Raw genomic sequence first — 27,607 nt, forward strand, 5'->3', positions numbered from 1 at the left:
CATGTGTGGGAATTAACATAGTCTGGAATCACAAATGGTCCTAGTTTGATCCTTGAGCTGAAGTGGTCAGGCAAGTGTTGTTTAGTGTCTAATGATGTGTGTCAGTTGTTTAACCTTTTCTCTTTAATGTGATACAAATCAGGATATGAATTACAGGTATCTGATGGATTATTAATTATAAACAGCAAAAGACTTGATGTGCTCACAAAAAAAAACTTAGAGTAACCTTTGTGTATCTTACCTTTTCCTATTACCCTAGAACTTGACTTTGAGTCTTTACTGCAGACATCCACCTCTGGAGGTGCCGTGGAAGCAGTGGTGTTTTCTGCTATCACCACGAAACAGTTTCTGGTGTCTTAGGCAAAGTGAAGGTGGGAAACTGACACTCTTATGCCCCTTTCTGGAATCATTTATGGGCATGATGCCAGAAAAGGATGAGCTGATTTTTTACTTTTTAGTTGAAGTAATGTTTTTCTTCAAGGGTGACCAATGTAATTTACAGACACTTAAGAAGTAAAGTTCTGGTTTTATCAGCTCAATTTTATGGATGGGGTACCTGAAAAGCATCAATTTAATGGCCTAAATATAGAGGCCCACTAGTTGTATGTTTTTACTACAATAGCACTAAGAATAACATAGTATCTTCTATCAAGAAATACAAAAGTATCAAGCTGAGGAAAACATCTGTAGAGTTACAAATTCCTTGGTTGTGTTGATTTGGCTCAGCCTCCAAGATAATAGTAATCAGTGAGAGCTTAGTAGCTTAGTAATTTTTTTAGACAAAACATGTTCTGTATGGTTAAAAACATGACTTTCTCCTTTAATCATTAACCTGGAAATGACTAAATGTGTTTCCTGAATCACATCTGCTCTGCTGATCTCTTCTTCCACAATGAATTCCCACCTGTTTCCATCATAAGAACTGCAACTAATGTAAAGTATCTGTGTCTTTTTTCAGAATGTTCCTTATGAGATTGTTAACAAAACCTCCAAACCATATGTTTTTTGTGAGCATCATTGTTACCACCATGGGAAGACTTTGAGAACAGTGTGAACAGAAAAGACAAAATGGCATATTTCTTGAATAGTAGCAGCTTTTGAAAAAGCAGATTGTTTTGCAGTGAAAGTCAAAACTTCACATGAAATATTCAGTAGACATTCTAGAAAGAAATACACTGCACTTCTCAGTGCAATGGAAGTTGATGTTATCAGAATTCAAAATGTCAGACAGAGTACCATTCCTGCAACATAAAGACTAATAACATGTACTAATCTCAGCTGGCTGTTCCTTAAAGCTGTTTGCAGAGGTCACATATGTGGGATGTGTTGACTGATTACCATTTAACCATTTTCATCATAGAGAAAGATGTTCTTAAAGTTTACCTTTCTTTGATAAGGGATTTTTTTTTTTCTGGAAGTGTATCTAGAAATAGTTTTGTTGGGTTTGGGGTTTTTTTTTGTTTGTTTTTAATGCTTGTGAAAAAATCAGATTTCGTGATGTGCACAAGCCTCGTAAAGGGGAGGCAACCCTGAAATGTTATTGTCATTGAAAATAGCCAATCCTATTTTTTTTTCCTTAATGATGAATTTGATAAGTGATGCCCATCTGAAACATTCTGAATTTCTTTACTTCACGAAGAAAATTGTATTCCCTTAGTCCCTTGTGTTCCCCTAGTCCCTTAGAGAAAAGTCATAACATATCATCTCAGCAAACTTGTCAGCCTGCAGTGTAATTTGAAGGCTACTTTTGTTCTGAAAAGATACAGATGAACAAAAGCCGTCCATCTATTAGAAAGCTAAATTGCAATTTTTTTAAATCGTTTTGCTTATATTTTTTTAGAATAATTGTTAAATGGAACTGCTCTTTGAATGGATATGCGTGAAAAATTCCAGACTATTGAGCAAATCAGCACTAATTTATGTTGTTTATGCTGTTTGCCTTTTAGTTTTGTGAGATGTTTCCAAGCAGTGTTATGCTGTGGAATGTGGCCATTCTGTGAATGAGGTGATTCACGATACAATGCAGAATAATATTGTGTGTTTTTGTGTGTTTTGAGCCTTTTAAAATTTGGTTCACTTAATATGACCTATAGGTCTTGCTTTGTATGTTTATATAATCAAACTGTAACAGTAACAGTTAGGAAGGAAAGGAATTATATGCCAACTAACCTGGAACTCATCAGAGCTGAAAAAAATCAGGAAGGCCATCTTGCTATGTAATGTGAAAATACTGTCTGCTAAATGTCAGTTTAAAAACAACACGTATTTTAAACAGTTTTAGAGTTTACAGTGTAATCCAAATTAGATATGGATTGAAACCCAGGCTGAAAATCCTACAGATGGTTGACAGTTTGGTACTTCTTATGATATCCATACTTGAAAAGTTTTGAACAGAATCAGTGACCTGGGGTAAAGAGCTAAAGTGGGGTGATGGTGAGGTTCATGTTGCATTTGCAGTTGGGCTGAATTGAAAGGGAAATGATGGGAAGTACACTGAGCTGTACTAACTACCAACTTCAAAGGTACTGACATAAAAGGAGGACATGAAAAGAGAGCTGTCAGTGAATAAGCAGCAGCAAGAAAAACCTACCAGGCATATGAAGGGGATGCAAAGACAATTTGACTATTACTTTCTTAATCATCATTTTCTCCCTAGTGGAACCAGTATCATCTTTGATGACTATCCATGAAATAATTCCAGTAAACATTAACATTTTACGCCCCAAAATTTTGTTTTTCAGAAATCCTCCTCCTACTTTGCTACATCCTGAAAAATGGTGCAGAGGATTCAACCATTTCATTTCACAGTGAGTTTTATTTTCTTGTAAAAACAGCTTATTTAGGAAGACCTATGTGTGCCAATCTGAAAACAGAATTTGTTTATGAAGTTGCTGCTTTTGCAGGTTTTTTGTTTCAGTTTTCTTTTCATGTACTCTAGACCATGCTTCACTATTTGAAAGCTGTACAGCACAATTTGATTTTCTTATATACTTTCTTCACAGTTTCTTGAACTCCTTAGTTGATTTGCTTCTTGATTTTGATGGAACTAGAATAGGTTTATAAATATACCTGGTTTCCTTGATGCTTTTGCAGTGAAATTTTGCATCAAGGAGAGAAAAGGATTAGTGATAAGACTGCTGGTCAATTTAAAATAAGAATTTGAAAGATAAGAAAGAACATAATTGCCTTTTTTCCACTTTACTAATGTTCAGTACATTGTATACCCAATATATGTAATTGAGCACCAACTGTACCAAGAGTGTAATGGAGGCAGCTGTCACCAAACTAAAATATGCTTTTGCCTTACTTTTCTTTTTACAATGAAACTAGGAAATCACAGTTTAGTAGTTGCTAGCATTATATTCAGATTTTTACAGCAACTTTTATGAGTGATTTTTAGTATTCTTCAATATTTCATTGGGACCTATTACAGCCCAAACTGTGTAATGTGGGGAATAGTATTATAAAAACCTTGTTTACACTGATCAAATAACCAAATACTTGAACTCTTCCAGATAGGTTTGAAAATGTGTACATCTGCATTTTCAATCTGTTCTGTTCCTTGATGCATGTAGTTGTCTATAGAGTACAGTATCCCCTACCTGATATTTTTTCAGCTAGTTGTGTAACAGTGTCTTTCCGTTTTAGGAGACGTTAAAAATAGACTATTGCAAATTTTATTACTAATCCGTGAAAAATATTATTTACTATGCTGATCTTTAACCAGGCAGGAAGGTGAGGTGCAATGTAATGTTGTTACTGTCATTGCTGCAATGTAACTCAGAATCTCTTCCAGTGCAGGTAGTAGAAGTACATTCCTCTGGAGCAAATTGACCCAAGTTCTGGTTCTCCATAATGCATGTCCTTGTTTACTCAGCAGTGTACGTTGTGATCTGCAGCAGATTCGGTGTTTGATTGCAAGGTCACTAGGTGTTGGTTGAATTTCATTCTATTATAGAAAAACATGGGGTTTATTGTACTTAAAGACCATAGTCTATTTTCTAGGAGACTCTGTAACTGGTGGGTTATATTCCACTTGTAAAGTCACTGCACCTGGTAATAAGATCATGTTTCTGTTTCAGAAATGTTGTGTATTAACCTTCAGCATTGTTATGTAAGTTTTTCTTTCTTGGCATCTTCCCTTTTAGAAGTCACCACTGATTTTATAAACAATACAAAAACTCAGTTTAACATATTATTTGTTCATTTCAGCATGTGCTGTTCATAAAACAAGTCAGATATTAATACTTTATGGCTAAACTTGTTTTTAATCTAGTGGAGTTTTGACACCTTCAAATTGTATATTTTTAATCACAGGGATTATTATTTACTTTTGCTTTATTACTTCCTCACCAGCAACTTTTGCAGGTTCTCAGCTCTTGCTTTTCCTTTTTACAGTAATGTGCACAATGAAGTAAGGAAATATGCTCAAATACAGTCTCTTAATATGGAGAAATACAACCATTGTAATAAATATAGCTCCCATTAAGAGAATCCTGAAGTGGAATTCTCTGTGACATTGTTTGATTCTTGGGCACGTGTTTGTAAAGTTGTTGATAGAGGTTACAAGATGTTTTTATGGTGGCTTGGATTTACATTAGTGGATTTTCTAGAAAAATTTAAATAATGAAACATTGGATCATACAACTGCAAACCTTTTAGCCATTACTGATAATTGGCTCATTTATATGCATCAGTTATGCATTTGTTGATGCCCACCTTGTGACAGCCTAGCCGTGATAAATTAAAAGCGGTGATTGTATAAATTCCATACTGCCTTTTATCCATATGTTAGGACCTTGCCTGATGCTTCTGTCACCCTTGTGATGAGTGGTTAGCTTTGAATAATTTCATTATCTACCTCCTTCCTGACTCTAACATCATTTGCATAACAAGCTTATCTAGTTCAAGTTGTGGGCCAGACCTGGTTACTGACAAAAACTGAGGATACAGCTTTGGCTAAGCATACTTTTGATTTCAGTTCTGTTTACACAGTAATTTTATTTATGCCAAGATTGCCAAACCTGGTCACTGTAGCTTTTTTCATCCCACATTCTCTTCCCTGTAAATGCCTTTGTCTCAAGAGGCATTTTTGTTATAAGTGTTCTCTCACAGTGATTTACAGTATGCCTGAGTTGGAAGTTTCAACATACTGTTGTTGGTAACTCTTTAAGCTGTTAAAATAGTGATCATATATTTTTCAGAAATGAAGTCTGTATTTTTAACTACAATACTACTGCCCCAAGAGATAGTGATTTTACAGTAGCATTTTAGTCAGATGCGGTAGTTACAAACTGTGAATGGAGAGAGTGTCAAAATAGTTCTTAGCTTGGTGAATCTATGTTTCTATTCCCAGCATTGTTGACCTTGACTTCAGATGACTACAATGTGTTGTTCTCATAAGGATTTTTACAATTGTGAAGATAGTGAATCTGAGTTGGATATTTTGTTTTAAAAAAATACAGACAAGACACAGTTTCAACTGCCATTTCTGGCAGTGACCTAATTTTATGTTTGGTGTCTACTAAGATACATGCAGCCCATACATACTTCTAAAATATTAGTAAAGTTCTGTGTACATGTATTTATCTTTATTACTGTGATTGTGCATGAAAAACTTGACACTCCACTCATAATGTGAGAGATGAGTAATTATCTGTTTATTTTATCTACATATTAATAGGATTTACTATTTCTATAAGACCACATAAACAACCACAGCAGTTGTTGGAGGATTGGTATCTAAAAATAATACACTTTTACATATGTTTATTTTTGTGCTGATTTAAAATATCTGTTTTGAAGAGTTCACTCTAGGCATTTCTCATGAATGTTTATGAAGACTTTTTTTAATGGCTGCAGCATAGATGACATTGCTTTCATAGGTTAACAATTTGTGGCCACAACCATTTGAGACATACAGTGCTTCAGAATTGCTTCATAAAATAATACATTGAAATGAATAAAAATTACTATTCACAAAATTATCTTACGTGCTGCAAGTAATTTTCTTGGCGCTTTGAAACTTGACTGATCCCTAGGGGTAAATAGAAGAGTTAATGTGTTCTTGGAGCAGAAGAATACAATAACTTTTATTTACATTACATCACAAAATGGTAATTTTAATTAAAATGAGCAGTGGTATCTCCAGAGACAGACATTCTCCTTTTAAATTTATTTAATCAATGATTAGCTATTATGGCTCTTTGAATTAATTAGTCATTCTTGAGCTGGAGGGAATTAAAGAATTAAGAAATTCAGGAAGTAATAAAGTCAAAGTGTGAAGTTAAGGATTTATGGTCACATTTATTATCAAAATGTAACTTTTAGCAATGACATTGCAAATACAATACAAATAGAAAATTTTCATCTTGATAAACTAATTTTTTTGTATTCAGTTTAAGCATGGCTTCACAAGCTGAATTCCATATTGGTGGGTCGACATTCAGATTTATTCAATTAGTAAGTCAACTAGATTATATAGGTTTTAAATGGTCCATTTAGATTTAACTTCTCTGAATGCAGACAACATTTTTTCCCAATCTAAGCAATTGTTTAGTGACATTTTGTTTGTATTACATAAAGAACATTTTACTGTTTCTGTCACTGAGAACATGATACACATTTGACATAACTTATTAATTTCACAGTGTCTGAGAGGACAAAAAGGTTTGCAAATGTCAGAAAGATACAGACTGTGATGTGTAAGGTTACCACCAAAGCTTTAAGTTTTCACATTTCGTTCGTTGATGTAGCCTCTCAGAATCTGTCTACAGATGGACTTGAAATGCTAAATTCTAGTACCTCACAAAAGATCTCCACCACTTTCGAATAATGAATGAAACATATGTCTTTATACAGAGGAATGGACATATATAATGAATACAGTTATCTTCTACTTTCTATGAGCAGTTGTAGTAAAAATCTGCCTCAAATCAGCTGCACACTCTAGTGTCAAGGTGGGAAACCTGCTGTAATTTTTGAAGATTTAGAAGAGGTAAAGCTATTTAATGCACCTAATTTTACAGTTTCAGATGTGTGCTGTAAATTATACTGTATGGTGCTTGATGTTGAATATTAAACTGAAAGATTCATTAAGAAAAAAGGTGCTGGTGGCATTTCAGTGTTTGAGTATTTGTTTCATTGTTAGGGAGGATTAGTAATTTACAGCATTTGCCACCAGAAGGCAGATCAATAACGTTGTGTGTTCTGACCATCAGAGTTTATACTGCGCATGTGATTATTGAGTTCTTTGTCATAAAGTCGGTCTTTCATCCTGATATCTGATTGTAGCAGAACGAACAGTAAAATCCTTATTATTTATCATGGGATGCTGTTCAAGACAGGAGACCTATTTAACCTACATATATACCCTTAGTGCCCAGGGTTTGATTTTTGCAAAGCAGCAGCTATAAGTGGTCCTGAAGATAAGATTATTTGTATCCTGTGTGTCCTGTTGAATTAGGACTGAAAACAGAAATGCTGTTGGCAAAGCTGTCACAGTTTTTTAGTTTATTTTTGCAAATGAGTGACCTGCAGCAGTGGGGGTTGGGCAGGCCTGGAACTGGAAAGCAAGGAAGTGTCAGAGAAGCAGGCACATCCCTGCATCATTATTACAAATGTAATTCATGAAATATTTTTTCTTCTCCACCTCTCTGCTGCGTGTAACTGACCATTGTCTGTCACAGCTACATGGGGTACAGAGGGAGGAGGAACACTCAGAGTAACAGATTGGAACAGAGCATTTTAACCAGCTAAAAAAACCTTCCTTGGCAGGAAAGTTTCTGACCTAATGTACTTGGCCTAGATGACGTTGCTTGTCAGTGTCTGTCCTTCCATTTCTCAAAACAGGGTGCTCAACCCGGTTGGGGTCATGCTCTTCATTTCTCTTGATTAATCTTTCATCACAAATCAACCTTGGGATGGAAGTAACCAGGCATGTGGGGAGGTGAGGGGGGTGTGTCTCAGAACCCAGAGACCTCCTTCTCCCTGCTAGGGAGAGATACAAAAAGTATATGACCTTACTCCTTCTTCGCTTCCTCTGGGAAATCTCCATTCTAGATCCCCAGATGAGCCATCTCTATCTTCGGGGGCATTCTGGTAACTGTGTTTTCTGGGATTAGGAGAAGAGGATCTTAGCACTTCAGGATGGCCTGAAGTCCTGTTCATGACCCTGGAAAGCTCATTTAATAGGAGAGTCCTGGAAAGATTCCTTACAGCAGGTACTTGTGCAAGCAGGTGAAGTATTTGGAGGGCAGGGCAGAGTGGCCTAGAGCTGTGCATGGAGAAGGTGATGGGGAAAGCACCCTGAAGACCCAGGTAGTGGCAGAGAGATAGGGACCAGAGGAGTGACAATGAGGACTTTATCTAACCATCTGTTGAACAGATCAGAGACTTTATATCTCTGTTACCCAGAGGTTGTTGTGTGGATTCCCCAGCTATAATAGAGAGTCATCATTTCTTCCAAATATTAACCTGTGCATCTTCTGTTAACACAGATGTTAAACAGTTACTAGATGTCTGGTTGGAAGTTTAGTTTATGAGACAAAATGAGTTCCAGCAGTCCCTTGCTAGCAGATAAGAAATCATCAGAAAATGTAGCATTTACAAAATGTAATAATTGAAGAAAAAAAAATACTGGAGATAAATCATAATGTGACTAAGCTATGAGAGTTGGAGCTGCTTGATTTCTTTCTTTTTAAAGAAAGTACTTTTGGTCAAATAGACCATAATCTGATGAATTTCTGAAAGAAATAACTGCTGCTGCTCTATTTAGGTTTGGCTGCAATAGTGAATGACATTAGTAATTGTTTTCTATTTCTGAACACACAGGAGACTTAGACCACCATTGCAGTTCTTGTGAAATCTGTTTCTTTCTGCTTATTCATTAGTAAATATTAGCTCATGAAGGCTGTTAAATATCTCTCCTTTTCAGTCATCTGATTCGCTACTTGCGAAATGGCAGTTTACATTGTTTGGACCCAGCCATTCCATCAATGTTATCATCCGAGTGCAAGCAGCCAGTGAATTTTTAGAGGCTGTCTCAGATAGGCCTGTGTATGGGAGTCTGCTCTTATCCTCTGCTAATAAATGCTTCATCTTTGCTTGTAATTGTGGCAGAATGGAAATGGTGCTTAGGAGCCTGGCTGTGAGATTGCAGCAAATGGCTGCAACCTATGTTTAATGTAGTGACACTAATGAATTCTGAGAATTAATTTTCAGCTAAGAAAGCATGATGAAAGATACTAGAATTTCAAATTAGGTAATGGATTGACTTTCATCAAGGCAAACATGTACAATATTTGTTTCCTTTTCAATCTGTACTTAGCCTTCCTGTTATTTTTGATTCAAAAAATAGCAGACCAGAAATATTTTCGTCATACTTTATTTGAAACCCATCTTGTAGTAGATTTCCTCGTCAATTTGCTCAGTTCAAACTAATGCACTACTTTTTTTTTTTTTTTTTTTTTTTTTTTTTTTTTTTTTTTTTTTTAAATTTCTATGGGTCAAACAAATTGGCTGAATTTGCAGGTGCAGCACATTTACTGGCTTTATGAGTAATTGCAGCATGGTTGATGTTTAACAGTGCCTAAGCTAACTGTCCAAATTGGTCTTAAATGAATGCTCAGATGAGCATCTGAAGAGCTGAAGATGTTTTAGTTTTCTCCTGTCCTCTGAAGCAAATCTTTCAGTGATAGGGCTTCTTAATGTTTTTTACATGCACAGCACAAGCACTGATTGCAGATTATTTTCTGATAAGTGAAATTGTAAAAGCTGTTTTGTTCCTGTACCCTTTCAAATGTTGATATCACTGAATTTTTGTGTATTACTTCTTGATTTCTCTCTTCTGGCCTGTTTGTTACGTATATTTCCTGACTGAATTTACTGGCAACTTTGAACTCAGACACCCATATGATTAACTTTTCCACACATTATAGTTCTAAGTCAGGGTGCAAGTCAGTAAAAAGCTCTGTGATAATGCTCACGTTTGTGCAGGCTTTAGCATTGTAAGAGCTGATATTCTATGTTTTTTTCCTAAAGAGCGTTACAGTGTCAATTCTGCTTCCAGTGAAGGAGATGGTACCTTTGTGAACACTTGCAGTGACACTGGCAGTATGATGTGTCATTCTTCATTAGCACATAGGTAGTGGCCCAAGGACCCTTATTTTACAGGTGATGTTGAATAAGAACTGCAGCAGCAGGAGGTACAGCAACACAGTTGAAATAACAGTGTGTAGAAGCAGAGCTTGTAACCTCAGAATATTAATGGGTCTTGTCTACATAGAGAGGAATTAGGATAAAGGAATATACACCAAGAGGATAAACATAAGGACAATCTTTTCAGTGTCACATAACAGCTCTCCGTCCTGTATCCATTACAGCAGGCCTGGTGATACATCAAATGGGCACTGAGTATTTGAGTACACACTGAGCCCACAGTACCTTCTGTGACTAAGCTGCAAACTGGTTACCACAGTTTGAAACATGGTAAGGAGTAATTTCTAGAAGTCACTGTGTCAACATCTCTGCTGTTTTAGAGCTAAAGGAGAGTGTATGTGCCATACACACTTGAATTCCCCATGGCCTGCTTGGTCTTTCTGCTGCTGTGCTCCTAAAGTGCTGGGAACTTGCTGTTTAACTTGATGGATTAAACCAACCTCAGTGGAACTGTACATTCTCCTGTCAGTCTCTCCTCTGAAATGAAGCAGAAATACTTGCACGCAAAGTTACAGACGTGAATGTAAGCAGCTCTCCCTCACTCTTGCACGGCTGTAAGTTATGAGCTCTCACTTGTTGTGTCACCTCACTACCCATCTGAAAGGGCTCTGTTCTTCCAATGCAGGCACAAACTTGGCGCAATAGTAGGCTTGCTCTGTCTGAGCTTGGAACAGAGTTTGATCACAGAATCATGTTGATATGTCTTGTGTCATTACTTTGGTCATCCTGTCATTTAACAAACTTTTAGTTGCATGTCAAGTGAAATCCTGAGTGACCACAGATGGCAGAAATATCCTACTACCAGAGAACGAAGGCTGCATATAGATGAAACAATAGATAAACATCAATAGGTGAATAGACAAACATCAAAGGCGAAGAGTAGCATGCACACAAAGTGACTAGTCATTGGGCAATGCAGGACTATGCAACAAAAGCAAAGGTAATCCTAAAGTAGTCTTCAAGATCACCTCCCCAACAGGACTTACCTATGCTCATTACAACATCTGCCAGACCTAAACAGCTCACAATTCAGGTATGTAATAGAGAAGCTAAGAATTTTTTCTCCAAAATGTTTTTCTTCTGTCTCTTCTTGTTGGGCTTCCTTAATGAATGCAGTATCCTGGACATTTGGATGTTTCACCTAGGGATCATCTATATAGAAAAATAGAGTGTGTCTAGAGGTGCATTGTTCCAGAGCTCAGAGTATAATTCATATTCATAACTACATGCCACCAGGTCAAAGGTCTGTATGTTCTTCACACTTTTGATAAACACAAGATATGCTGTCTGGAACTGTGTGATTTATTGAAGAGAATCCATTTAAACTCTAATGTTATTATCTGGAAAGCAATTGCCTTTTGCAATAGGACAAAGGGTAATGATTTTGAACTAAAAGAGAGTCAATTCAGACTAGATACCTGGAAGATGGTTTTTCCATTGAAGATGGTGCAACACTTGAACGGGTTGCCCAGAGAGGTGGTAGATGCCCCATCCCTGGAAACATTCAAGGTCAGGTTGAACAGACTTCTGGACAACTTGATGTAGTTGAAGATGTCCCTGGGCATTGCAGAGGATTGGACAAGGTGTCCTTGAAAAGTCCCTTCCAACACAAATTATTCTATGATTCTGTGACATAGGTTCACTTGGATTTAGTTACAGTACTGAAAAATTCCTTATGTAATCAAATTCAAAAGACAGTTTATATATTAACAATATAACATAAATACAGTAAATTTGTAATTATTGACAGAACAATAAAAATCATGAGTGCATGAGCTTTTCAGACTGAAATCTCAACTTTGGATACTTGCCAGCGGTCTGTGATTTTGCATAGTGCATACATTTTGTTGTTTTGTTCTCTTTTCCCCTGCCTTCCTGATTAATGTGGTCTTTCTTTTCAAATGCTTTTTTCCTTTTTCTCGGGAAACATGAATTTAAACAGGATTGGCATGGACCATATTGTCTGTGTGGTTGTATTGACTTTTTTGTAATCTGAGGCTTTTAAAAGAAGTAGGGGGGATTGTCAGAACCTCTTCAAGGCTATTGATGGATCTTTTCATGGAGGGGAAGGACTGGTATTTATAGCCTTGCAGTCAGAGGGATGGAGATAAACCAGGTTGTGTTACTCCAGTGTTTCTATCAGCAGGCTACAGTTCTAGCCTATAGCAAAATTCACCAAAATAATTCCAAAATTGGTAACACATTTTACAGGCTTGTTTTTCTGGACTAGGTGTACCAGGAAGAGATGGGCAAAGTGGTTTTCAGGAAGCTAAATTCTTAAAGTTGTGTTCAAAGATATTTCAGGATTATTTTAAGACCAGAATTTAGGCTTCAGTAAAGTCTTTGAGGTGAGGCTAAACTTTCATAATTTGCTAATGTGTTTGGTAATATTTTAAATCAATTAATTTGTATTTTTAATGTCGTTTTAATTTTGCACATTGTTATTGATATTACTAGAATATAAATTCTAAAAGGTATTCATTTCATTGAAGTGTTTGCTAAAGTGATAGTCTTTATTTGTGATATTTGAGTCTGCAAAGGAAATACTTTAGGTATATCACTTAATACCAGCAAATATGAGAAGTAATTGTGAAGTATGTAATACGAATACATCTCATCAAATAAATTAATTTTGAGCTCTAATTTGCTGATAGGTACTAGAAGGAAGATATTTTTTGAATTGCAGCATTTCTTTTTCACATTCTCAAATAATGTTAGTATTATTGTTTGAGCAAGATGAACAGGATACTTTAATATTAATAATTAGAGGATACTTTAAAGCAGTCTAATCCTGTTAGACCATTTTTCTAATTGAATGATATTATTTCATCTTTATTATACAGAAAATAATTCACCCTGAGTGATGGCTTCTTCAACTTTAACTCTTGGTTATATAAATTAGCATGATACTTTATGCTAATTTAGCAGGATGTATTTCTGTACTCAGTACTGGTTCACCTGTTTCCATCACAGACAACACTTTGGTACTCTGGCCAGCGTTTAATTCTGACTGATTCCTTTCTTTTCCATACAGAATCATGCAGGCTTGCTGAATTTTGTATAATTATGGTAACACTTGTCATTGCAATATAGAATATCTACCTGTATAATTCATTTCAAAACCAAGGCTCTATATTAAATTGTTCTGATTACTGGTGTATCACAGGTTTCAGTCGTGGTTTTTAATAGGCTGTATCCTACAATTCATAGTCAAACTGTCACTGGAGAACAGAGAGAAAATTAAAGCAAATAAAGTATTGTCTATTCGTCTTAGATTAAGTTTTATATATATTAAGTGTACGGCACTTACAAGATAAGATGCCATTTTTTTCATAGTAACCTAGTAACAGTTAAAAAGATATTAAATAAGCTCAAATTCATAACCTTTATGCTAGTATACTTGTAGGGTGAATTCACTTAGCTAAGTATTTTATGCCAGATTTATTGCAATGTAGAGGAAGAGACTTTTTACATATTGAAGAACTCAGGTTTGTGGATAAAGAAACTACTGTCCAGTAACAGCCCCACAGTAAGCTGACCCAAATCATGCCGTAATGAAATAACATCATTGCCTGAGACTCCTGTTTCTCTGTCACAGGTGTCTAATCAAAGATTTTGAAAAGCGTCCTTCAGTTACCCATCTTTTGGAGCACCCTTTTATTAAGCAAGTACATGGTAAAGACATGTCTCTGCGAAAACAGCTGGCTGAGCTCATCCAAGAACAACAGCAGCTGGGCTCCACAGCCAAAACAAGGTACTGTACTGTACAAGGTACTGTCTGTACCAACATGTGCTGCATGTACAACAGCCCTCCTTCCCCACACTCAACCTGGAAGCACAAATTGAAGCTTCCAATGCACAGACATTTACTGTTCCAAATGATCATATTAATGCATTGACTAGCAGTATTATTAGCAGCAAGTGCTGCTTGCCATGTAAATGCAAAAGATGTGTTTCCCTTTGATACTTCTTAAAGCTAGCTTGATCAGCCATAATGCGACCTACTCCTTTGCCTTCTTACTCCCACTGAACTCTACTCTAGAAGTGTTCTCTTTTGGCTCAGAGAGATGCTAATAATTCCATAACGTTCTGTTTTGTGGAAGTATGTATCGGCATGAAAAATTATATTGTACTATTGTACTTTTGGTAACAGATCTTTAAAAATACAACTATATTCAAGTGACTACTAGAAAAGGTTAAGAACAGAAGACTTTAAAGATTGCTGTTTGATTAGATGCTATTAGTAAGAAGGCTGTTCAGTACTTAAAGTAATTGCTTTGTCTGTAGTTTAATAATAACTGCTATTTTTCATTCAACCTAGTTATTTATTTTTAAATGTGCTTAGAAAGCAATACATGTTTATCAGCGGCAGTGGGATCTTTTACTTTTGAGGCTGATTGTAAATATGTCTTGGTTTAGTTGTTGTCCAGAGGGTGGCAGAATTTCACTATTTCAGAAGAATGAAATGCAAATGAACACACTGTCCCAAGCTCAGCAATCATTCTGTAATATGACATTTGTCTAGAGTTAGATGTGCTGTGGCCCATTTTTATAAATGAACACCTACTAATGTTGATGAAGAAAATTAAATGTCATAAACATGTATATACTTACATGCTGTAAGACTGTCGCTTAAATGCTAAAAGCCCAAACAAAAATGTAGAAGTTAAGATAAAGGAATAGCTGTAAGTACAGTTTCAAGGTGATTTTGACTTCTGTGGGTGGGGTTTTTGGTGGTTGGTTTGTTTGGTTTTGTGGGGGTGTTTGTTTTTAGTGGTTTTTCTTTGTTTGTTTTCTGGAAAAACATACCAGGAACTGCTCACTGTGGGTGAGGGAGCTGTGCCAGTGTTACAGTAGAAGTTTCTGCTTTATCTAACCTCCTAAGCACAGCTCCCCTCTGTAGCAGCTCACAGATCATGCTGCCCACAGCTATGCTGTGGCTGGCCCAAAAGGTATGGGAATTTTTCCAGCTGTTGACCAAATTGCAGATAGAGACAGAGTGAAATGATTCTTGTGCTAAGAGGAGATCTGAATTGGATTTGTCGTGGTATTCCAGTACATTCTTCTAGGATCGAGCTCCATAATGTGGAGTGACAAAGAGTCAAGACATTTCTTTTCTGAAGCCTTTCCATTAACTGAGACAAGTCCCTGCACCTTATGCATGACTGGAATGTAGGAAGAGTTTTGCTTTCCAGCACCCTCAGTATGAATCACGTAAGGAAGTTTAGCTCCTTGTCCATCCTGTCAGCACCTAACCCTACTTAAATATTTTGTTTGCAAACAAAAATCTTTCTGGTTATTTTAGCATTATACTACTGCGGTATCCTTACTTGTTCAGTGAAGCGCCTGCCCTCTGTGATCATGGCTGAGAGCATGCTCTGTGAGGACAAAAATTTAGTGATCATTTACCATTGAAATCAGCAGCTTGTTGTTCAGAATTATTTTCTGAAGATTTGAAACTTGATCAAATTTATACAAACTTCAGTGGGATAGCAAAAGCATATTCCTGCAAAATATCAAGTCTGTGGGCCAGGCAGTTAATACTGGACAACAAACATAAGATTATTACAAAAGAACCAACCACCAAGAGCATCTAATTATAATTTTCCCCAGAGGATAGACATAGCCTCATAATAGTGAAAAAGCTTGGCTCTGTAATAGGGATATTGTACCCCCCTAGGAAAATTGTTACCAATTAAAAGCCTTTAAAACCTCTGTAATGCATTTATAATATAATTTTCAATACAGAATATGACATGCAGAAGAACATATGACCAGATGGTACTGTAAAAAATTGACTGGCATTCATTTGTAGTGATCTGTAGAAGTCATCTGAATGTATAGTCATCACTTCAAAGTAAATAGGCCAATTCAAACCCATGTTAAGTAAAACCTTTCTATTATACCATTGAATATATGTGCATGTTTTTTCTGTTTATTGATGCACCCATGACAGGTACAATGAAATGTACATTAGTTTCCTGGTGTTCAGACATAAAGAAGGAGAGACACCCTTTTTTAGGAGTACAGCAACACTACAGATCAATCATTTAAAAGATATATAAGAGAAAATGTTCTCAGAGCACAGGTTGAAACATTCCAGAAATGGGAAAATCGACAGGATACTTGTGTTAACAGCACTTCTTTGAGGGAAGCCAGGGAGTTACTGGTGATGACAACTGATCAGGAGGTATCTGTGTTTTGTCTTATATGAAAGTCTTACAGAATCAGTGTTTTGGCTTTGCATCTTTTGATTCTGTACTGACAGCACCTGTGGGGTTTGTAGTAGGGTTCCCTTTCCAATGCAGTCATGCCAGCTTTGCCTGTTTTGGTGCATCACTTAAGGTCATTGTGCCGAAGAGCAAGCCTGCAGACTAGAAAGTCAGTACTAATGATTTAGAGCATATGATGGAGAGATATGGAGAGCTGACCTAGCAGTGCACTGCTAATGAGAAGGAGAGAACTGGCTTCTTTCATTTTCCCACAGCTCCCAGGAACAAGCTCATGATGCTGTTTTTATTGCAGCTCCAGTGATTGTCAGAAACCTCCTGAGCTAGAACTTCTACAGTAATAGAAAATAACTAAGCCAGCAGAAACACACAAATAATTTTCTACTCTCTTAGTGATTGCAGAGAGGTGCCTCAGGTGATACAGCTGAAGTGAAGGAGGGACTGCTTCACATGGACAGGAATAACGGGGAAAGTGGTAGAAAGAAGCAAGCTGTCCCCTTTTGGCAGGATCATCTGGGTTGATCTCTAGAGTCACAGACTGAAACATCTCCTTGTTTTAGTTTCTTTCATTCTTCTTTTGTAGACTTCTTTGTGTGCAGTATAGCTAGGCTTAACTTCAGCACATTTCTTCAGGCCTCTGAACTGAAGGGGCACTTTATTGGCCTTGAGCTCAAGGGAGTCTACTAACACAAACATTTGTTGCTATCATCTGTTTGTTGCTGACAAACATATGTTGTCTCTTTTCCATGAGGCAGCTTACTAGGGAGTTTTATATTCTGTAATTTCCTTTAGGTTAATAATGAAAAATAAAATGTTTATGCTAGTAAAAGACTATTTTTAAAGTTAAAAATGGCATTAACAATTCTTCCTACTTTTTTTTCTGGAAAAGATACTCTTTGAAACTTTTCCACCAGCTCTATTTTTCTCTAAATTATTTACCTCAGTGAGATGCAGATATCTTCTATCCTTATGCAGGTAAGTGTTTTCAGTTTCACAAAACCCAGCTAGAATACCTCTTTTTCCACACTTGTAATGAGAAAGAAGATCCTTTTTTTCATCTTTTGGCATCTTTTTAGACTGAAATCCTTGAGTTTTGCTGTTTCAGCATTACCGTTTCACTCCTGCAGTGACTGTTTTTTATACTCTCATGGGGAAAAACTTAGTGAGGAAGTCCAATGTCTCAGCTGTGTAAGGATGAGCTCCAGGTATTATCTTTCTTATCCATATCCCTTTTATACACTATCAGTTAACTATGTGTGTTTCCTAATAGTACCAGGGCATAATTGCTAATTAGCAACAATACAAGTTTCATTAACAACTTTGACATAGAAGCAATTATATGAAGTTAATTCTAAGAAACTTATTCGCTGTTAAATAGTCCCCTAGTTCTATTTTTGTAAAAGTTCTTCAATCCTTGAAAGATAGAGGTTAGTACATCAGAACAGTGCTTCACATATTCCAGCTATGATGAGCTTTTCTTCCCCATCTATTCTGAAGTTAAATACATCGTTACTTTTTAACAGATGGATACTGATTTCTAGTTCATCTTGGGAGTCACAGGATCTCTTAATTATTCCCATCAGTTTATAACTGTTGCTAGGCAGGAAGCATTTCTTAAAATCAGAGAGGTTGCTGTCACTCATTTTTTCCTATTTTTTTCTGTTTGTTTTTTTTTTTCTTTAATTTACCAATTCTGTATTCACAGAAGGACTGGGAGATGGTTGTTCCAATAGTGTTCTAATGCATGATAACATTGTGAGAACAAGAAGTGTCTTTCATTCCTAACGACTTGTACCTCATGTATCATTAAACCGGAGAACGGGGAATAAGTAAGGAATCTAAGTTATAATAAAGTGTGGACAACAGAACATGGAAACACTGCTCAGGAATAATAAGCAAAACTATAAAAATATTTTTTGTTATGGTAATAATAACAGAGTATTGATAGACTCAGTGTGTCTGAGTGTGACTAATGCTGTATCCTCTAAGTAAAAAGGGTACACAAGTCACATCAACCATAAACTTCCTATATTTCAGGGATAAGTCCTTCAAGATAGAAATTCATGTGATTGCATGTCAGTATGCCAAGAATGTTTAGGCACCCTCTGAATTAACACAAAACTATGGTAGAGGTTTGTGTTCTGTTCCTCATTCTCTCTCTGAATTGCTGTGTAACCTCTGTTCTTTCACTTGCCCTTAATATTTCTCTGTTCCTTCACTTATGAAATGGCTGCTAATAGCTTTACTCAATATATTATACCTACAAAAAAATAGATAGCAGTTTGTCTGTGGCAAGAACTTTGGTCTTTTGCTTGTTCTGTAAAGCTGTACTGTATCTTTGGTCACTGTAACCTGAAGAGAAACATGCATGGTGCCTGGAGCTCTAGCCATTTTTATTTTCATTCTTTCTGCCCATAGATTCTGAGGAAGGCTCTGGGAAGGCTGTAGGCCAAGACATGTTACAAATTATGGGTATTGTTAATTTTCACTTAACAGTAAACATTCACTCTGTTTGTGTCGGCTACATTTTTGTTAAACAGTGTTTGTGTTTGATAATCCATTAAGGGAGATTATGAGAGAGCTGCTCACTTTCCAAATACGCCTTTTGATCTCTTGAACTCATTCGCGTGGTCTGTTGCCTTTTTGATTTGTAGTGCAAGAAATTCCAACACCCAGGCTGATTGCCAGCCTGCTGAAGGAAAAAGTCAGAAGAGATTCAGTCTGTTTCCTAATATTCTAAATGTTAAATGACTCCTTGTGCTGTCTACGCTGGAAAAAGGCACTGCAAAAAGCAGGCATATTCTTTGGTGTTTATTTAGAAACTTTTGAAGTCTTTTCAGCTAGGAAGTTTATCAAGTTCCATAAATAATGCTTAAAAATACAATGGAACTTGTCATAGAGACATCTTACATCCTTTAAAGTGACTTTCTCAAAAAAGTAAACTTTCCATTTTATTCCATTAAAAAAACCCCAAACCTAAAATGTTTTTGTGGCTTGTGAGTAGAAGTAAAGGAAAACTGCAGGATTTTTAATCTAAATGAAGGCCTTCAAAAGTACTGACTGTCAACAAAAGGGAATGAAATTAAATGTTCTGGGTTTTTCTTTTCCCATTTGAATTGTACATCAATTAAGAAATTTCTTATTTATGCTCAGTCTTAAAATAACAAATTGTTCTATCCAGGATAACATGCAGGAGAAAATCTGACAAAGAAAAGTCACAACAGCATGTGAGATGGAAAAACTCAAAAGTAGTAACAGATCTATTAGCTGCCTTTGGACTGAGGTGGAGAAGCAGAACATCAAGGAGGCAGATACATGATTAAAACCTTAGAACTGGAGACATGGAAGAAGAGTCTTCAGCCAATGCATTCTAAAAATTTTGCTCTTGGTAATTTTCTTTGAAGCCATCTTTCAAAATTTTAGATACTGTGGGTTCCCATGTGGCATTTGGCTGCTCTTTTGAAGGCGTTAATGTGGGACAGCTACATGAAATGCAGTAGACAAGTTATATTAATTTCAAAGTAACAAAAATATTTAGTAATTACCAATTGGCACCTACATTTATTATGTAAGCCCTGTCTATCAAATGTCACTGGAGTAGAAGCTGAGCAAAACCATGGTCTTATGTATTTCCTCAAGTGACTAATACTCCTGTTGTAAAAATTCTATAATTATTTGGTGTTTGAAAGTTAACATTTATCAATTATTGAAAGGTTTTGGTTACATGGTTCAAAGTGGCAGCTTCTCAATTATCAGCAGCATTGAAGAGGCCAACTCCAGACATGGCTCATTCTTCTCTTGAATGTTTTCCTACAAACTGGGTGTTTTATGTTCCTGTCTGTAAATAGGCTTCTTCATAGGATCAGAAAAGGTCTTCTACTGACCTCTGGTTTTAGTTTTAAAAAGAATGAAAAACTTCAGCATTTGCATGGCTATGGTTTCAGAGAAGTTGAGGTAGACAGTAGAGTTCAAAGTTTACAGCTCTGGGTGATGCTGGGTCAGTGTGTTGCTGCTGGTCTCAAGTTAAAAGTTTGTTTTTGTAATGGAGAACAGTTATGAAACCTGCATTTTGAAGGATAAAATGCAAATCTGTACATCAGGAAGAATCAAACTTGAAGAAGCCTAGGGGAAAAAAAAAAAAAATCTAAGCATTTAATAGCTTGAGAAGGCCAGGTATGTTCAGGCTACCTTGTCAGATATTAGGATGAGGCTACAGTGTCTTGGCAGTCCCTCTTCTTACTAGCCAGCTGGATTACAGCAGCAGTTCATCCAAGGAAGTAATTCTTACAACCAGATATCTAGCTTCTCTGCCAGCTTGTATTTAGTTTTGAAAGCAATTAACTGCAAGGAACTTGATTGCATCCAGCCAGTAATTTCCTTTGGACTCAGAGTTAATAACAGAAACAGAACCAGAAATAGTCCTCTGATGCTGTACGCAATGTAATTTAATGCAATTTTTCCAGCCTTCATCTGTGTGAATATTAGGCAAATGAGCTTAAAATTCCTTTTCCCCTTTTTTATTATTTTTTTTTCTAAATCACAAAGCTACTGTGGCCCCCAAAGTGACCCTTGTTCTGATTATACTGTATGTGTTTTCACTGGAGTTTACAAAGATTTTTGCTGTATCTGCAGCATTTATATTGTAATTAAGGCTATGGCAATGTCTCTATTATGACCTTGCTTCGACTAATTACTCCAGGGTGAAACTTGATGTACAGGGTCAAAATTCAGTCTTTGCAATGCATGGGAAACAGGCTGTGTGTGTGGCAGTAGCACTTCCTACCTTTTTTTCTTTCTCATTGTGTTGAGTATTTTTCTTGTAAATCTCAGGAATTAATTTTAAAATTGGCAATAATATAAAAAAGGACAAGTACAGAAACAATTGTTCCTGTATGAGTCCTAGAAAAAAACCCAAACAGTAAACATGAATGCTTAACTACACCAAGAGAGCAAAGACCCTAAGAATGTTAGGGGTGGAGAGGAGAGAGATCAGAGAGGCAGCTTCCCCATGAATGCAAAAATTCTTGGCCTGTGTTGTTCTGTTGCTCGAGTTGGACCTGCCAGCAAGATGATGTTTCAGTCTGGAAGTCTGTATGGTCCATCTAGCTTTTTCTTTCCCATCAGGAGCTTAATAGCAGGGATATATGAGTGTATACCTATTTACAGTGCACTTCTCTTACTGTGACTGCTGTCTAATACACAAAGAGGTTACTTTTTCTCAATCTCTTTCCCACAAGTAGAACAAATAAATACTTCCTGCTATCTTCATGAAATTGTTCTCCCCAGGGAGAAATGCTTCTCGCCTTTTGCTCCTCCTCCAAAATCCAAGAAAACTGTTCCAGCTATTCCTGCCTGAAGAAAAAAGGAAAGGGAAGGTGCTTGGGAGGATAGTCTTTTTCAACAGCCAATACTCATCGCTAGATTTCTGGAACAAACCTTATGCTGTGCTTCACATCCCTTCCCACCCAAACCATTCTGTGATTCTGTGACAAAGTTAGGTACCTTAAGTGACTGCCCTTTATGCCAGTTCTTTTAACAGTAAAGAGACTACATCTTCCAGGAACTGATTCAGAACATTGCTGGAAACTTAAGGCAAATAATATAACACCTTTGATTTTCCTTTTGCTTGGAGCTTGTACTGAAAAAATTGAAAAAATGGCTGATAATTCTACTTTTTACGGAAAAAAAATACTGACAGTTATTTCCCTAACTAAGAGTGTTTTCTTCTGCTTTTTTTAGAATTTTAAAATATATTTTAAAATCAGATTATATTTCTGATATGAAGTTGTGGAAATAATTAAAGGTTACTGTTTGTGTTTTTCCTTTTCCACTCTGTCAATGCATCTGCAGGACATAGGGTCAGTAGAAAACTGATGAGGCCAGCAGGAGATTTGAAGCTAATGTGATGTTATGCTCCTAATATCCCCTTCCTAATCAGGTACTTAGGAAAATGAGTTAAGCACAAGAAAATACGTGCACAAAGGTATATATGTTTTCCTTATGTTTGACTAAGACTACTTTCCTTATTTATTTACATAGTGTTAAAAGGAACCCTTTCCAATAAAAAAGATGGATTCGTTTATCACTTAAGGAGAACAAACAGCAGGAGTTTAATACACAATCAGATAACAGATTAGTTTACAAAGCCATTCTGCAATTAGACATGCTTAGGTTTGAATGTGCCCTCTTCTCCCTCCTCCTTGCACCTCTGGTAGATACATTGTACTTGCAGCTTGTTGAAATTCAATATTGTGGCTGTGATATTTTGCTCCAGGAAGAATAAACTTCACAGATGAGTTATATTAGCTCTTTATTAGCTGTTGTTTTTTTGGTTACATCTCCATGAAGGAAAGCAACTGTTCAACTGTTTGCTTTGTTTGTAAACCAAGGGGTGCTCCCATCTCTAAATGATTTATATTATTTACAACAGCATTTTTCTGTAAAGTAAGAGGTTGAATTCCAGTTTGAAAGGGAAACAACAGTTAAAAAAACCCAGTAGTACATTAGGCTAGTTACATGCATGCCTACTCCTTCAAGGATCTGGCTTGTTAGTAAAGTGTAATGTTCTTGCTTATAGTGACTCTTAAAAAAAAAACCAAAAAGAAAACACAACCTAATCAAAGACCAGAAAATGGAAAATTTAATTGAATAGAACTTTGAACAAATTAAAATTATTGCCGTGCTGCCTGCGGGAAATACCACTGTAACAATTTTTCTTTCATAGCTTCTTATTTGTGTTATTGTGTCCTTCTTTCATTTCTTCATATGTACAATATCAAGCAAACTACCATCTCAGGGAATGTAGTGGGACTGTCAGCAAAACCTGCTGTCTTCCTACTGTTTTATTTTCTAGCTGACAAAAGAGATTGCACAGTTTTATTTAGTTACAATTCAAATAAACCATTACAGAACAGTTTTCCAGAACCTACTGAGTAGCCAAAAGGAAATAAGGAAAATAAATAAAAATAGAAATTAAAAAGTTATGATCTTTAAATGTGATTCACAGTTGTCTGTGAGGCTGTACTCATGGCTAACACTCTTCTCCTTCCCCTTTGTTAAAAGCTTTCCATGCAATAATTCTTCTGATGATGTAATAGCTCGTAGATGTGAAAACATTCTCTTTACTGAATGCAAGCTGACTAACTTCAAATGTAGAAGTGTAGATAAAGAGGACAAATTCAAAAGTCTCAGTGTTAATTTTTGAAAGAGGATTCCAAGATTGTATGACAATACAATTATAGAAAAGACCTGCTACATCTCCATATTAACCTTGAACATTGTAGACAAACTGTGTTTGCCAAGTTACAGTACTTTCTCTTAGTACTTGATAAAATATTTAGTGTTGTTTGGGGATGTGGGATCATGTGATTCCTACTTTCTACATGGCAACCAATGCAGAAACAATCTGTCAAGGACTGTCATTGAGGATCAATGCTAAATGTTACTCAGCAGGATGCAGACTGTATCTCGGTGGGTGTCCTTCTACTATGCTTTGATTATGTTTGTTGTAAAGAAAAGCCTAGTTGTGCTTACAGCATTCATATTTCACACCCTCTGAGGAGGACATGTTACAGCCTCTTGATTTGTTCCCGTTTCAACATGATGTGTTGTTTAAAAATATATACACAGCATTTTCAAAGATTCCTTCAGTATAATCTGATTATAAAGGGGTTATGTGACAGTTTGTCTCTGCTGCTTATTGTGTGGCTTAAATCTCTGGGGACAAGCTGACTGAACATCCGTACAATTTAGAGTCTGATGGCAGCTGTGGTTCAAAAATGTTGGTTTGGACCAGATCTAGGGTCATCTGAGGAGGCACTTTGGCATACACCAAGGTAACAAGTAGGATTTTATGCTATTTATTGCTTCTTGTGACTTCTTTAGATGACAATACGTGGGGGGAACAGTTAATTAAACAGAGTGGTAGTTTATTAACTTAGACCAAGGAGGAAAGGAAAAAGGGGGAGAATATTTTTATGCTTTACTGTGTGAGTGAAGAGTAGTAAGTCTACAGATAAATCTTCGCTGAGCATTGGTAGATAGGGTTCTATATTGTGAACGAGAAAATACATACTACAGTGGACAGCAAGCTGATGTATTGCTTTTATAAAAGGATACTGTAAGCAAAAATATTCATTTCAGAGAACGTGTCTGTTTTCTGCATGACAGAAAGTCACTTATGACTTCCCATTGCCTCTTAATGTTTGCTGTCTTTGATACACTTTTATAACACTGGTGCTCTACTGACAAACTTCCAGGCATGAACGAATACATACTAGAAGACCTTACCATGTGGATGGAGCTGACAAGTACTCTCTAGATGATGATCTGGTAAATCTAGAAGTTCTAGATGAGGTACTGTACTGTCTTGAGTAGCAATTTCTCTCAACTGTATGTCACATTTTGCCTATTTCTGCTTTTTAGGCCTCTCTTAGCAGAATGAAAATAGTTTCGTCTCGCAAGCTTTTGTCTCACCTTGGAAAAGGGATTCTCACATGACTGATCTGCTGCCATCACTTCATTAATATTCTATATCGTGACATAAAAATAGTAGCAATGAATACTGTTTTGTGGAAGAACTTCATTATGAGTGATGCTAGTTTAAATTATTTTTGTGAGTTTGCTAAAATGTGAAATTTAGTCATAAAGATCTAGATTTAAGTGGTTTTTTTCCTAAAATTGATTATTTATATAGAATAATATATTATCTACAGCTCTTGGATAAAAAGTGATAAAACAATATCAATTTCATATTTTGCTGTATCACCTATATGCGGAGTATCTGTAAATTTTTGTGTTGATGATTCTTAAATTACATGCCAGCAAGAAAAAGACATAATACTAAATTTTGCTAGTGTCCTTTTAAAAACAGTCTTTTACCACTACTTAAAATTTAATCCTTGAAAAATTATTATCCTTGTTTCATGGCCAAATAAAAAAATGAAATGGAAGTGTACTATGAAGTGCAGCAATAACGTGCACATCCATTTTCTCCTCAAAACGTTTACTTTGCAGGCTGATATAACCAAATATGGACTAATCTGCAAAAAGGAGTTGCCATTCATCTTAGTTTTATGGCATTGGCAGGAGTTTGGCTGAAAATATTTGGTTATGCAATTTTGGCACTTGAAAAATAATTACTAATACTTACAATAAGCATTTCTTAATCAGTGTTATCAGTATATTTAGAAAAATCTTCCTAAGGGGAAAAATATTGTATAACTATCAAACTTCTTGTAATCTTCTCAGGATACAATTATCCATCAGCTGCAAAAACGCTATGCTGACTTACAGATTTATACTTATGTTGGAGACATTTTGATAGCCTTGAACCCCTTCCAGAATCTCAGCATTTATTCTCCCCAGGTAAGAGAGATTCCAAGCTGTGAACAGTAGTCACTTTATATTTTATATTAACACCGCTGGCTAAAATACTTAAGCAATGTTGGAAGCTAGGAGCACAGACTAAACCTCAACCTGTTCTTCTTCCAGAACAGTATGGCTATGAATCTGTGTTGTTCTGGTTTGTTTTTCAAATTTCATCTTATCTGATTTCATTCCTTTCTGCTTGATAGCACAAATTCCATGGTACAGATGAAGATCACCCCAACCACAGATGTGCCTCTTGTCTTGCATTCAGGGCTTTCTTCTGGGAAGTGGTTATGTGAACCTTCTCATCCTAAGGCTTTTGCCCTTGGAGAATTGCTCTGGCTCTTAAATGTCCTGTGCCATCAGCTCTGGCTTAAAAGAAACAAGTGAAACAAATGCTGTAAAGATAAGAGACAGTTTAATTCCCTACAAATATGAAGAGAGGTGGAGCTAGAAATTACTTAGTTTTCTTGGGTGCTTCAATTAGGACTGCAGGTAGAGGAGTCAGAGTTCAGATTGACTATTATCTTTGAAGTTTGTTTGGTATAAATTGGGTATTTCCTTTACTGAAGGGTTGTGTTTGAAGTTCTGTTCCTTGTGTTACAGTTCTTTTCATTTTCTTATATGGGAAATGTCAGAGGGCATTCTAGGTGTTGTAATTTGTATTCTGGAAGCTGGGCAGTGCCAAGAATTACCACTCCTCTTCCAGATGCATCAGTGGGAATTCTGTGCTATAATAGGCAACTGCCTCTGTTGAACAGGGAGAATATAGTCACTGTTCTCTTTTCAGTTCTCATTATGTAGCTAAATTGCATATTTAGACTACTGTGCGTTCTTTAAATTTAGTTCTCCAAGCTTTACCATGGTGTGAAGCGTTCATCAAATCCCCCCCACATATTTGCCTCTGCGGATGCTGCCTACCAAAGCATGGTTACATTCAGCAAGGATCAGGTAAGAATCTGTTCATTTTGGGTTAGATTCTATGTTAATTATACAGCCACTGTGCTTCATGGCTGTGGCTAATGTTCTGGTATGTCGTAGTTTGGGAAATTTTTTCTCTAATCCTTTTATTCCTACAACAGGAAAACCAGAGTAGAAATCCAGTCAGGTTTGAGAATTCTGAAAAGGTCACAGTGACATAAAAGAGACTTAAAGGTCAAATAGGATGATAGGAGTACCTGACCAATATAGTTTCCTGGACACCCATGAAGTCCTGGCAGCTGAGACCAGCTGCAGAATGTTGCTGCACACTCTGATCCTAGGCCTATCTTGCCCTGGCTGTTTGAATAATTTACACTTGTTTAAAATAGGAGGTTCTCAATGATGTAGCAGATTAAGAGAGTTTGAACCATTTTGTGTTTCAAAAAGACCCTAAGTCACAAAAAATAGGAACCATTATCTCATTTTTTAGTAAAATATATTATGGATGGGTCTGTTATAAACACAACAAGGACACAAATCCAATTATTATTAGTAATGATTTTAATGAGAATAGAATACCATGCTGAGGATTTTGTTACAGATTATAATTTTGTACTCTTTCTAATTTGATGTGCTGTATGTGCATGTCTATTGAGGGATGATAACTATTTTTGTTTATAAAATCCTTGTGATTTTGCCCTGCACATTGCAGAATAATTCATAAAAAATGCTTTTTTAAAATCATAAAAGCAGAATAAAATAATAAAAGGGCTGCAATCAGAAAATGCCAAGAAAAGAAGACGAATAAAAGGAACATTAAAGATTAAAACAGGAGCTTTACTGAGTATGTGGAAGTACACTGGCCTGAG

At 36.3% G+C, this 27,607-nt stretch overlaps 1 protein-coding gene across 13 annotated transcripts in view; it reads left to right on the forward strand.

Moving 5' to 3' along the window:
- MYO3B (myosin IIIB) overlaps nt 1–27,607 on the forward strand; it is a 198,439-nt gene that overhangs the window by 68,656 nt on the left and 102,176 nt on the right. For 11 of the 13 annotated variants that reach the window (XM_027911545.1, XM_027911546.1, XM_027911541.1 and 8 more), the window contains 5 exons: nt 2,742–2,807; nt 13,817–13,972; nt 24,707–24,803; nt 25,698–25,814; nt 26,664–26,768. In XM_027911545.1, coding sequence (XP_027767346.1) covers nt 2,742–2,807; nt 13,817–13,972; nt 24,707–24,803; nt 25,698–25,814; nt 26,664–26,768 — 541 coding nt within the window. The remainder of the gene's footprint in view (nt 1–2,741; nt 2,808–13,816; nt 13,973–24,706; nt 24,804–25,697; nt 25,815–26,663; nt 26,769–27,607) is intronic. The other 2 variants (XM_027911552.1, XM_027911549.1) reach the window with 2 other exon arrangements.

This window comes from Empidonax traillii, unplaced genomic scaffold, assembly GCF_003031625.1.
Source record: "Empidonax traillii isolate 1590-97213 ecotype Southwest subspecies unplaced genomic scaffold, ASM303162v1 scaffold33:size3420811, whole genome shotgun sequence".
Taxonomy (NCBI): Eukaryota; Metazoa; Chordata; class Aves; order Passeriformes; family Tyrannidae; genus Empidonax; species Empidonax traillii.